Source organism: Gadus chalcogrammus, chromosome 9, assembly GCF_026213295.1.
Source record: "Gadus chalcogrammus isolate NIFS_2021 chromosome 9, NIFS_Gcha_1.0, whole genome shotgun sequence".
Lineage (NCBI taxonomy): Eukaryota > Metazoa > Chordata > Actinopteri > Gadiformes > Gadidae > Gadus > Gadus chalcogrammus.
The window spans coordinates 4,063,748-4,077,822 of NC_079420.1; the positions used below are offsets into that span (position 1 = coordinate 4,063,748).

At 46.5% G+C, this 14,075-nt stretch overlaps 1 protein-coding gene across 1 annotated transcript; it reads right to left on the reverse strand.

Annotated features, from left to right (window-relative positions):
- On the reverse strand, nucleotides 1-12,306 carry fbxl9 (F-box and leucine rich repeat protein). Its single transcript, XM_056599504.1, has 11 exons — nucleotides 11,944-12,306; nucleotides 11,174-11,275; nucleotides 9,930-10,064; nucleotides 9,351-9,530; nucleotides 8,050-8,355; nucleotides 7,066-7,282; nucleotides 6,247-6,398; nucleotides 5,243-5,461; nucleotides 4,512-4,706; nucleotides 2,806-3,023; nucleotides 1-2,263 (listed from the first exon to the last, which is right to left on the reverse strand). Exons 1-11 carry the CDS (start codon nucleotides 12,052-12,054, stop codon nucleotides 2,095-2,097), a joined length of 2,004 nt encoding a protein of 667 aa, XP_056455479.1. The 5' UTR covers nucleotides 12,055-12,306; the 3' UTR covers nucleotides 1-2,094.
- Between the last annotated feature and the right edge of the window lie 1,769 nt (nucleotides 12,307-14,075).

Here is a 14,075-nt window from a genome sequence, read left to right on the forward strand (position 1 = left end):
AAAAACCCATAAGGGTTAACACTGTCGAAATGTATCGAATAAAACATAGGGGGTAAGACTGTCGTTTTTATCAAATGAAGCATGAGGGGTGACACTGTCATTTTTCTTTGGACGTCATGAAAAAAAAACATAAGGGGTAACACTGTCGTTTTTTATCGGTCGTCATGAAAAAAACATAAGGGGTAACACTGTTGTTTTTCATTGTTCGTCATGAAAAAAACATAAGGGGTAACACTGTTGTTTTTTATCGGTCATCATGAAAAAAACATAAGGGGTAACACTGTCGTTTTTTATTGGTCGTCATGAATAAAAACATAAGGGGTAACACTGTCGTATTTTATTGGTCGTCATGAAAAAAAAAATATTAAAAAAAAAAAAAAAAATTGTCCCTGCCAAATAAAATATAAGGGGTAACACTGTTGTTTTTCATTGGTCGTCATGAAAAAAAACACAAGGGGTAACACTGTTGTTTTTTATCGGTCGTCATGAAAAAAACATAAGGGGTAACACTGTTGTTTTTTATTGGTCGTCATGAAAAAAACATAAGGGGTAACACTGTTGTTTTTTATTGGTCGTCATGAAAAAAAACACAAGGGGTAACACTGTCATTTTTTATTGGTCGTCATGAAAAAAAACATAAGGGGTAACACTGTTGTCTTTGTCAAATAAAATATAAAGGGGTAACACTGTCGAATTTTATTGGTCGTCATGAAAAAAAACATAGAGGGTAACACTGTTGTTTTTTATTGGTCGTCATGAAAAAAAACATAAGGGACAACACTGTCGTTTTTTATCGGTCGTCATGAAAAAAAACATAAGGGGTAACACTGTCGTTTTTTATTGGTCGTCATGAAAAAAAAACATAAAGGGTATCACTGTTGTTTTTTATTGGTCGTCATGAAAAAAAACACAAGGGTGTTGTGTTACCCTTACAACATTTGACAAATCATCCTCCACCATCTTCCACTCTCTCCCACTCTCTTAATGTGTTGCCTATTGTTGTGGTGTTCTTTATTTTTTCCCTTTTGTTTGATTGTCTGTACTGTCTGTATGTATTCCTTTCTTATTTGTAAAGCATCTTTGAGTATTTATAAAAGAGTTATAAAAACTGATCAATTATTATTATTATTATTATTATATATACGTACTAGTTGATACTGGTCTGGTGGTTTATGCTCTGGTTTGCTGCAGATCGCATGAAATATTTATTTTTCCGATATCATTTTATATTACAATAGAGTCGGCTTAGCTCAGGAGTCAGAGCAGTTCTCTTGTAACCGAAAGGTTGCTAGTTCGATCCCCAGCGCCTCCTAGCTGTGTGTTGATGTGTCCCTGAGCAAGACACTTAATCCTAACTGCTCCTGACGAGCTGGCTGTCGCCTTGCATGGTTGACTCAACCGTCAGTGTGCAATGTGTTTATTAACCGATGTAAGTCGCTTTGGATAAAATCGTCTGCAAAATGCCCTAATTGTATCTATATAGAATATATATTACATTTTAAATGTACATATACAGTTCTAAAGTGCTTACTTGTGTTCATGTTTACAGGGGACAAAACAAAATGCTATAGAAATACACTTTTTTTTAATGAAGGAATGACCATATAGCTACATTAAATTACATTTGGATATTTTTAACATTAATACATGTAGATAACTTCAAATGTAAAAATATTCACGACTATTTGGTCAAAAATACATCTCCGGGCATACATTGAGAAGACATGACAATAAATAAGACATAAGCCATACATGAGCTCAAAAGCACAGCTACAGGCTTTACAAATTTTTCTGACTTTCCAGGTTTTGGTGGTTCGCGGAAACCTACCATATTGTATTATATTGCTAGCTTGAGCATTCTAACCACTTTCAATTTAAAAAAAAAGTTTGAATTTAATTTTTCTTCAATAATATATTTTAAGTTAAAAAATATGTCTTACTTTAGTTGTAAATTCCAGAAAAAGATGATTACATTTCGCCATTATTATTTTTTTCACCTAGAAACTCAGACGAATTCAATTCTGGAGCGGAAGAGAGTTTTGTTGTGACCCTGAATAGCTAGAAGAAAAAATAAATACAACGAGGGCTGGCCAATCAAAGGGTAAGAGTGAGGTCAACCCCGCCCACAAAACGGCAGTTGACATTTTCCAAGAAGGTGAGTTGTGAGTGGAGGCGGTCCACGGCGCTGATGGAGATTCCTTTGCACACCGAGACGTCCAGAGTCCTCAACCTCCTGCAGTGCTGCACCAGGCACAGCAGGGATCTGGAGGACGCAAGGGAGGAGAGATCAGAGGAGATCAGAAGATAGGAGAGATCGGAGGAGAGGAGGGATGAAGGGAGATGAGGAGAGATGAAGAGAGATGAGGAGAGACCAGAAGAGAGGACAGATGAGAAGAGAGGATGAGGGATGAGGAGAGACCAGAAGAGAGGACAGATGAGAAGAGGGGATGAGGAGAGATGAGGAGAGATCAGAAGAGAGGACAGATGAAGGGAGGTGAGGAGAGATGAGGAGAGAGGACAGATGGGGAGATATCAGAAAAAAGGGGGAGAGGAGAATAGATGACGAGAGATCAGAATATATGAGAAGAGAAGTTGGAGATAGGAGAATATGTGAGAATAAAGCGGGAAAGAGATGAAATGTCTAAAAGTAGAGTTGTGTGTACCTGTATGAGTGGTAGAGTTGTGTGCGTGCGTGCGTGCGTATCTGTATGAGAACTTGAGGTGTGTGTGTGTGTGTGTGTGCGTGCGTGCGTGCGTGCGTGCGTGCGTGCGTGCGTGCGTGCGTGCGTGCGTGCGTGCGTCTACCTGTCTGTGAGGTTCTCACAGTGTGAGAGCGAGAGGTGCTGCAGTCTGCCCAAGTAGGGCGTGGCCTTGGCTACCCCTGCATCTGTGATTCGTCTACAGTGACTGAGTGACAGACTGGTCAGGCTGGGGCAGTTCCTGGCGACCGCGGCCAGGCTGGCGTCGCTGATCTCGGTCAGTAGAGACAGAGACAACCGTTGGAGTTCTGGATGACACAGCACCTAACACAACATGAGACCAGATAAGGTAAGATGGGAAGGAATGTGTAAGGCCAGCTGTCAAAAAAAAAAAACAGAAGTAGCAAAAATGTAGAAAAACATTTAATAAAATCCCCTTCTGGACGCTTCATCCACTCAGCCTGATTAGTTTCACTTTAGTAGAATAATTTTGTATCAAATAGGGAAACAAGGCATAACTCCACCCCCTCAAGAAGTTTTACGTGCGATAACATAGTAGCCCTGCGCGATCCCAGATCATTTCTTCAGTAATCCGGGATTCACAGCAGAAAGTACGCAACAGACCAACAGTTGTTGGTTCGCACAATACATTCAAATCTATTCAAAGCCTGAAAGGTTTTAAGATCGCATCGGCAATTCTGGGTGATCATGAGGTGTAAGCAACAGCAGCCCGGCCGAGTAAGCAACCATACAAAGAGACAGATTTAAGACACACACACACAAACTAACACACACACAGAAACACACATAGAAAACAAAAACACACACACACACACACACACAAACAAACACACGCACACATACATAGAAACAAACAGACAAAAACACACACATGCACAGACACAAACAGACAAACACAGAGAAACAAGAACACAAACACACCCACAAGATGTTTTTACACTGCCAAATATGCCCTTTTTCCCGGCATGGTCAGCGCGTTTTTGCTCCCGAGGTGAATCGCCGGCTTGAGCTTGAATCCTAATTGACCCTCCCGGACCCCACACACATTTAGCCTGGTCCTACCAGACTCTCGTCTGGTTAAAAACTATTGGATCTGCCCAGTGCCACTCTGGATCTGCCATAACCAATCGTTAATGTTTGGCCGGGAATCACGTTGCGCGCAGGCTGTAAACAAACCAAACACTGTGCATGAAGACGAGAGCTGACTTTAACGTCATTGTTCTCAGCCACTCCCTCTGTTCGCTGATCGGACCAATCAGTTGCTGTGTTGTCTCTACAACAGAGACAACGCAGCGATATCAACATGAGTAGTTCTAACTGGAGAGAAAGTGAAATCCGTGAGCTGCAGATCATGTGAGCGAAGGCGATGCAGTCGCATTAAACGAAAGACAGGGAAAGATGGTGCGAACTACGAGAATGACGTATTTTACAAGCAAGTGGTCAGCAAAATAAAGAATATGTTGGCGTTTTTGCACTTGGAAATAGTTAATCTTGTTTTTAGCCTTCACTCAGATGTCTACTCAATCTTGCATGCGATTCTCCTGAATCATAAAATAACAAAATTGATTATTCTACTAAAATAATCTAAAGAGGTCAACTCTCCGTGCGCAGCCACGCCTTCTCCAGTCAACCAAGAAAGCCGGCTCCATGACGTTGGGGAATTTTACCCCCTTTGGTTTTACACAGGCAAGGCAGTGAAATTGTCGGGCGTGCCGAGCCGCGACCGAACCGGCTCGGCAGTGTAAAGAGGCCAGTAGACAAACACACACACACACACACACACACACACACCTGTGCGATGCTGGTGTCGGTGAGCAGGCAGCAGGCGGTCAGGTCCAGAACCTGGAGCTGGCTGAGGGCCAGCAGGCCGGCCCCGCTCTGCTCCACGGGGGGGGCGGGTTCCCCCGCCACGGGCCGCACCGGGAACGGACTCTTGGGGGGCCGGAAGAAGCCCATGTTGCCGAAGGTCCTGGTGAAGCAGGGACCCTGGTGGTGGTGAAGGGGCCTGCGGTTAATCCTGTTATTCTGCTGCTGCATCTCCCTGCATCCCTCCCTCCCTCTTTCTCCCCCTCTCCCCCCATAACCTGCCTCACACCCGCCCTCCTCTCTCTCTCCTCCCTCCCTCACCCTCATCTCTCTCTCCTCCCTCACCCTCATCTCTCTCTCTCTCTCTCCTCCCTCCCTCCCTCACCTCCCTCCCTCCCTCCTTCTCTCCCTCTCCCCCATAACCTCTCTCACACCCGCCCTCCTCTCTCTCTCCTCCCTCCCTCATCTCTCTCTCTCTCTCCTCCCTCCCTCCCTCACCTCCCTCCCTCCCCGTTCTCTCCCTCTCCCCCATAACCTCCCTCACACCCACCCTCCTCTCTCTCCTTCCTCCCTCCCTCCCTCCTTCTCTCCCCCATAACCTCCCTCACCTCAGCTCTCCTCTCTCTCCTTCCTCTCTCCCTCTCCCTCCCTCCCTCCCCTCCAACCTTCTCTCCCTTCCGCCATCCATCCCTCTCTGGCTCCCCACTCTCTCTCACCGTCTCCCCCTCTGACTCTCTCTCTCTGGTGGGGGTCTTCTGCCCCAGCAGTCCCCAGTCGGTGATCTCCTTGCACCAGCCCAGCCGCAGCACCACCAGCCGGTGCAGGTAGGTGGCGATGGCGTTCACAGAGAGGTCCGTCAGGTAGACGCACGAGGTCAGGTCCAGCTGCTGCAGGCTGCCGCCACACAGCTGGGCCAAGGAGGACATCTCCACATCCTGACGAGAGGGAGGGAAGGAGGGAGGGGGAGAGAGAGAGAGAGAGAGAGAGAGAGGGAGGGGGAGAGAGAGAGAGAGCGAGAGAGAGAGGGAGGGGGAGAGAGAGAGAGAGAGAGAGAGAGACAGAGACAGAGACAGAGACAGAGACAGAGACAGAGACAGAGACAGAGACAGACAGACAGACAGACAGACAGACAGACAGACAGACAGACAGACAGACAGACAGACAGACAGACAGACAGACAGACAGACAGACAGACAGACAGACAGAGAGTGAGAGAGATGGAGAGTGTTAGAGTGGGAGGGTGTTAGAGATTTTGTGCTTTTTCTATTGTATTTTTGGGCATTGTAAAAGTATTTCCATGCCAATAAAGCCCTTTGAAACTTGAACCTTGAAAGCGTCGGACGGAGAGAGAGAGAGAGAGAGAGAGAGAGACGGGAAAGATGATAGAAGGAGACAGAGAAAGAAAGGGACACGGAGAGAGAGACAAAATTAAGCGAAAGTGATAGAGAGACCAAGAGAGCAAAAGAGGATATAGAGAGGGAGGGAGGGAGGGAGGGAGAGGGAGAAAGGGGAAGGGAGTAGAGCGGTGGAGTGGAAGCCGTTAAACTGGTCGATGAACTCTCTGATTTGACCCACTCTGTACTACTGCCTCTCGATCCAAGTCATTTAAATAGAGCCTGGAAAATAAACACATGTTTCGCATATTTGCCCAAGCTGACAAAGCAAAAACAACACACAAATAAGGTAGGTTCCCCCCCCCCCCCCCGCCAGGGTGACTCACTCTGATGCTGGTGCAGCTCCTGAGGGCCAGACTCTCCAGATGGGCCGCCCTGGGGCCCGAGAGGCCCTTGACCAGCGGGGCCCCAGTCAGGTGGGTACACTCAGACAGCTCCAGGCTCTTCAGTGACGGCATGGACGCCAGCTCGGCCACACCTGGGGAGCACACAGGCCGCAAGTTTGATACCCCAGGCACCATGCCACGTACCATACCACACCGCGGTTTCACTTCGACTCTCAGGATGTTGCCAACTTCCTCTTGAATACGACACTACGACGTCTATGTATCAAACACATCCCTTCACACACACGCACACACCGGTGATGGTGTCGTCGTGTGCATGTAGAATCCTCTGTTGTAAATCATACAGAATACATACAAGTTGTATTATTAACTACCCAAATGGTCCTTTTGGATCTTCTGCCACTGTGGTAGTACGCGCTTATGGTTCCTCGTCCACGCAAAGCAATGAGCACGCAGACGCTTCGACGCAGTCTTGGACCTGTTTTGGTTCTGCGTCGGGTCTTAGTGAGCGGACCAATCACAGCCCCTTGCTACAGCGTCGCCTTGACGCAAGGTTACACTTTTAGGGAGGCGCACGTCCGGCCGCAAGGACGTACCGGGTCCGTGAACCCCCCTGCGTTGAATCGACATCGGAACATAACTAAGCTTTAACGGACAGAAATCGATTTAGCCCTCGGAACGGTATTTCACCTCACAGCATTTTGTCCGTGATATTTTTTAGTTAATATAATTTGCCTTGAAGTTTTAAATAATTATACTTGAAGAAAATACTTTTGTTTTGAGAGTTCGGCCCCGTACCTTTATCGGTGATCCTCCAGTCGCGGCACATGGAGAGGTGCTGGAGGCCCTTCAGGGCCCGGGACACCGCCTGCAGGGCCCGGCTGGTGAGCTCGGTGCAGCCACTCAGGTCCAGCCTGAGCAGGCCTGGCTGGTGCTGCAGGAGGACCTCCACAGAGTAGTCCGTCAGCTCCTTACAGCCCTGGAGGCTCAGCTCCTCCAGACGGAGGCCCTCCACCTGGCAGGGGGAGAGAGGGGGAGGGAGGGGGGGGGAGAGAGAGGGGGAGGGAGGGAGGGGGAGAGAGGGGAGGGAGGGAGGGGAGGGGAGAGAGGGGGAGGGAGAGAGGGGGAGGGAGGAGAGAGGGAGGGAGGGGGTGAGGGAGGGGAGAGAGGGAGGGAGGGAGGGGGGAGGGAGGGAGGGAGGGAGGGAAGGAGGGGGGAGAGAGGGAGAGAGAGAGGGGAGAGGGAGGGGGAGAGAGAGAGAGAGAGAGAGAGAGAGAGAGAGAGGGGAGAGAGGGTGGGGAGAGAGAGAGAGAAAAAACAGAAAGAGCTAAGGGTTACGTGACATATGTGAATGATATGCAATAAAATCAAACAATAAACCGTGAGAGAGACTGCGAGAGGAATCTCTTGGGTCTTATGTGAAAGGAATCATGTCACGCCACCAGGTGTTGGTGTGATTAGCTGGTACGAGCCGTTTGAAAAGCGTTCCTTCCCTGTGCCATAGTGACATCACAAGTGAACGTGAGACCATAATCAGATACATGAAGGATGGACGAGCAACGTTTGCTTCAGTCCACTGGGTAGGCTGGTAGGCTGATCTATCCAGCGCACATATAGGTGGACACGCCCACTTGTGGTCGGGAGGGAAACTACAGGGAAGGAATGATTTTCCAACGGCTTGCACCATCTACATCACAACCACACCTGGTGGCGCGACACAAGCCCTTTAATAGCTTTAAGTAAAGTGGCAGTGGTCCCGCCGGCCCCAGCAGCGCCCCCTACCTGAGCCACGGTGCGTAGCGACTGGGGGGTGATGGAGGTCCTGCTGAGGTCCAGAGCCACCAGCGTGGAGCTCTGCTCCGCCAGCAGCCGCCGCAGGTTCCTCAGGGAGAGCAGCGCCGACGAGTCCCGGGCGCCCCCCGCGGGGTAGCCCCGGTACGGGTCGAACTCGAAGGCGATGTGGCAGCCGGCCAGCGCCAGGCGGCGCAGGCGGGGCGTGCAGTAGGTCAGCCGGTTGAAGGTGAGGTCCGACAGGTAGCGCAGGTGAGAGAGGTCCAGCTCCTCCAGGCCACACAGCGCAGAGCGCACCTGAGGCCCGGGAGCAGAGCAATGTCGTCATTGAGCCGCGGCGTTAAAGGAGCTGATCGCGGTCCCACGGCTACGCAACGCAAGCCCGGTACGTCCTTGCGGACCCACCTTGCGTCCACCACAAGGGCCTGACGTGCGCTTCTCAAAAATGGTAACCTTGCATCGATGCGACGCACACGCCAGGGCTGTGATTGGTCCGCTTCGCTTACTACATCATTTTCCGGCAATTCGCTTTGTATGTAAAAAAATCGAAGACAGAACATGTCTTTGATAGCCTTCATCAAAGACAGTAATAGCATTCCTCGCGAGTAATCTGTAAAAAGTGGAGACGTTTTGTATCCCGTCATCATAGACTAACCCTAATGACCAGAATGAGCAACGACGACCAGCCAGCAGCCTATCTTGTTTTTGTTGGACATGCACAGCGACGCGTAAACCCGACGCAGAACCATAAAGGTTCAGGACTACGTCGAAGGGACTGCGTGCTCATTGCGTTTCGTGAATGTGGGACCGTCCATAACCAAGCCTTTAAGAGCCCGCGTGGAGAACTATGGAGCCCTGGAGGTGACCGGGATGTATTCTTTTTTATAAAGCGTGCCTTTAAAAGGTCAGTAGGCTATACGTGCACCTTATCACTTCCTGGATTTCCGGCTACGTGCTAACCGAGCACTAAAGGACAGCGGGGTATGTGACTCACTTAAAGCCTGCGTGCTACTCACTAAAACTACCTTTTTTTTCCTCTAAAATGCATTTTAAACTTTGCCTTTATACCTATTTTACAAATGTTTGCATATGTTTTCTTTTCTATTAATTATTTTTAAATTAATTTTATTGTATGAAAATGTTTATTTGTGAAGCACTTTGAGTCTGCCTTGTGTATGAAAAGTGCTATTTAAATAAAGTTGCCTTGCCGTGCCTAAAACGTGCGTGCACTTCAGTAAAGTTTGCAATTTGTACGAAAAAAAGGAGATCCATGAGCTCCGTAGCGCACAGACCTGCTCCCGCTGCTCCTCCCTGGACAGGAAGGCCCCGGACATGAAGAGGCTGTCCAGGCCGCTGAGGTCCAGGCGTCGCAGGCTGGAGAGGCGAGGCAGCAGGGCCAGCAAGGAGGACTCCGTCAGGCTGGCCCCAGGCAGGGACAAGCCCTCCAGGGTGGGGCCCAGCCAATGGCCCACCTGGGGGGGTTGGAGGAGGGCATGAACCCAAATTGATGTGCATTGTTGGTGTGTGCTACAACAGTGGAGTTTAACAATAGTAATATAATAACCAGTATCCTCACCACTTTACAAAGCCCTAGGTCTAAAACCAAACCATAACTTGACCCTAAATCCAAACACAAAAACACACCATTCATATTATTCTAACCCGAAAAAAAACAATCCCAAACACACACACACACACACACACACACACACACACACACACACACACACACACACACACACACACACACACACACACACACACACACACACACACACACACACACACATAATAATAAAAACTAAAATAAGCCCTGTTGAGTTCTGTATCAGGTTCTCAGTGTGGTGAACACCAGGCCAGGACGCCGGTACCTCTGTGAGCAGCGTCTTTGACAGGCTGGATCCATCCAGCTGGCTGATGACCAGACTGCAGCGAGACCCGCGACCCAGATGCCGGATCACAGCCACGGCGGACGCCGACGCAGGGAACTGGAAGCTCACGTTCTTCTGCAGAACAAAAGGCCGCTGATTGCTTCATGGACTGCTTGACAGAATTTTAGAAACAAACATATTATCATACCACTTCAGCAAACCAAAGGCCCAGAGGGTGACACTTGAAAGCAACCTTATTTCCAATGTTTTCTCAAATCACATAGGCTTAGCTGTTATTTAAAAATGTCGTTGTACTTGACTCGTGCAATGACAATTAAGGCAAGTGTGTGTGTGTGTGTGTGTGTGTGTGTGTGTGTGTGTGTGTGTGTGTGTGTGTGTGTGTGTGTGTGTGTGTGTGTGTGTGTGTGTGTGTGCGTGCGTGCGTGTGTGTGTTTGAGTGTGAGTGTGAGTGTGAGTGTTTGCGTTTGTTATGTTGTGGCATGTTGGCAGAAGGAGCTGCCTCTCCTACTAATCTCGTCTTGGACCAAAAAAGGCTAGGGGAGACCCTGTACACAACTACACACACAATACACTCCTACAAACACACACATTAATCATAGAAAACACACACGCAATCAATCACAGACACACAGAAACACACACACAGACTTTAGACCAAAGACGATCTATCAGTCTGTTCATTGTGATCATTAGTCCCTGCCTCTCCCATCCTGGTTGCTTAGATGTAAGCACTGGGAAAGTGGGACATTTCCCAGACACAAGCCTCTTATCCTAATAGTATCTTCAAGTAAATATCATATTGCCTGCATTTGCTACAGGTTTTAACTAGCTAGCTGATATTGTTATCGGTTAGGTCAATCTTTGACTTGATTAAGCATGTTTGATTAAGGCAAGTGTGTGTGTGTGTGTGTGTGTGTGTGTGTGTGTGTGTGTGTGTGTGTGTGTGTGTGTGTGTGTGTGTGTGTGTGTGTGTGTGTGTGTGTGTGTGTGTGTGTGTGTGTGTGTGTGTGTAAGTAAGGGGAATTTGCAAAGTAATGTTGTGGCATGTTGGCAAAAGGAGGGATCTCTTCTGCTAATCTTGCCTTGGACAAAAAAGGCTAGGGCAGACCCTGTACCCTGTACTGTACGCACGCACGCACGCACGCACGCACGCACGCACGCACGCACGCACGCGCACACGCACACGCACACGCACACACACACACACACACACACACACACACCTGAAACCGGGGGTCTTGGCTAGCTTGGTACCAGCTCTGGCAGACGGCTGAAGCTTCCCTTCTGTCCCAAGAATGCAGGAAACTGAAAATGTGCACGATCATCTGGACATATGGACAAATTGAGCACAATGTTAAATACAAAGAGATTGTTGTGTGATTTAGTAAAGTGTATTTCAGAGAAGGGACGGAGCAAATTAATACATACACATGGTATAAAAATGCCGGAATTAGCCCAGATGACATATTTTTTGTCAGTAGTCCCTGGCTAAAGTGGAAAATGGCTTCCTTGAAATTAATCAAAGCAAAAGCAGGACTTGGAGCTTAAACAGCAGCAGCAATAAGAGTTTGGTGCCGACATGCGTGTGCAATAACCAGCCATTGCTTTATTGGTAAATCAGAGATCTATAAAGTGTTTAGTTGTCTGGTGTAATATGAAATTTGGGGGCTAGCAGTTCAACTGTTAGATTAGAAACGTGAGTGGCGAAACTTTGATAAAATCTCTCTTGTCGCCTTGTTGAATCAATTATTAACAACCATGTATCATGCGGAGCTCCTTGTCAATGTTGTCCGGACCAAGGATATCAGAAGAACCCAAGTCTGACTTATCCTGGAAGGGCAAGGTACAACGCTCAACAAAGCCCTAGCATGTAAATATAAATCAAATCAAATCCTTGGAAGTGTTTATGATGTACAACAGTGTGCACTGTGTTGTTATAACGCAGTTGTTTGAATGGCCAGGTATTGAAGACAGGACGAGGAACCTCGCTCACCTCAAGAGGAAGATCGGGGGTCCCGGCCGATCCGTCATCCCCCTCATCCCCTTCCATCTCGTACAAGTCAAACGGAGACCGACAGTCAGTCTGAACTAAGTTGGGAAGCATCCCACTGTACGCAACGAGGTAGTTTCAACACCATCCAGCATAGCGTCAACAAATAGCTAGGCTTACGACAGAGGGTGCTATGCTACTGCAATAAAAATAACACTATGTGAATTTAACCAAATGTGTCTTAACTCGTAATTCACCGGAGGTATTTAATCTGAGCTGTAGTTTAAATTAAACACATATGAGATGCGTGTTCATCATGACAGAGATATAACAGCAAGCGATCAGCTGCTGACGTCAAATAACCGGTGTCATCTCTTCTCGAGTCAACTGACAGAAACGCGTGCTGCGTTCGTATCCTGTGGGATGGAATGTACCAGTGTGTCAAAAAATGCAAAGGAGACCCCACGTCCATGACACTGCTTTTGTTTTTCTATTGATATCTTCAAATAGTCTGGAATATTGTGAATGATCAAAACAGAACTCACAAAAGACTATGTATTTATATTGACAGACGGGCTTCGTCTGACGATGTGTGTGCTCTTCAATGTCGTTCGTATTATTTACTATACTTTCCGATATATTGGAACTTTTAGAAACAAAATAAATCCTACTTGTATGATTATTTATTATGTCAGATTTAGAAGTCGGAACATGATAATTACAGGATTCCAAATGAATTGAACGCAGCAGCAGCCCTATTTGTCAAACCGCGGAGGGTCGTGGGAAATGTAGTTTTATTCAAATATAGTCCAGTTACACAACATAATGCTATTAGGGTATACTCAGAATATAAAATGAATAAAATTATAATAGATTATATAAAATAATTATTGTACTCTTTGTATCTATCGAAATCTACCCATGCAAAATGCGGGAACACTTTCATTACACAACAGAGGCAATTCTGGCAAGAGAAGCAAAACGTTGTAAATAATCATTTTATTTTTACAAAATACCAAACAAAGAAAAGAACAGAGAACAGTTAAAACTGTTTGCATTGCATCTGGATATATACAGTGGATATAAATGTGATACATTTTTCACTTCACCCTTAAATTAACCTAGAAAACAGCATCAACATACAGCAGCTATGGTCTGGCAGTTTCGTTAGCTCTTTTGTAGTAATTTAGTAATTCATAATATGTGCCATATTAAGCTCTAATTTTATGATATATATATATATATATATATATATATATATATTTGAAGGGCTTCCAAAGTGTACCAATGCTATTACGTTTCACATCAAACACAAGTATATTTACATTATAATACAATTACCATTAACATTCATATTTTTTCTAAAACAGGGTTATGTTTAACCTAAAACATTGCATAAATATGCAAATCTTACAAAACTGAAAAAGGAAATAATTACATTATACATACATACAATTACAAATCTTGAGAAGACATTTTAATGTTCACAAATAACTACAAACAGACTTCTGCTCACCAAAAAAGAATGCAGGATAAAAAATGATTTAACAACACAATAAAGGCCATTTTTATCTTCGGGTTTACAAAATCATTCCATAAACATTTCATGTACAACAACAGCAAAAGTAATCTCTCATAAGGGTTCTTTCTTTGCAGCAGAACTAAAGGTGACCAATGAAAGCTGCTAATCACTGGAATATGAGGCAACAGGACAACAAAGGTATAATAAAACTGGCCGCAATCACACACACATACCCCCACACACCCACCCACACACACACACACACACACACACACACACACACACACACACACACACACACACACACACACACACACACACACACACACACACACACACACACACCGTGACAGAGCTTTTTCCTGAGCGACCTCATCAACAGATGATGTCATTATAGAATCATGCAACAACATCTTCTTCTTTCAGGGAAGTAGCTGAAGCAACTAAAAGTATATTATCAGTAGCATATTGCTTCGTTTAATTGACCAGATGCTTCGATTCAAAGTGTGACATAGAGTTTGTAGGGTTAGTAAGGAGCAAGGTCCGTGGTGGGACATCTTGCTCAAGGATGCCTTCGGGTTGACGGTGCCTTTGGAGATCGACCTGATACCCT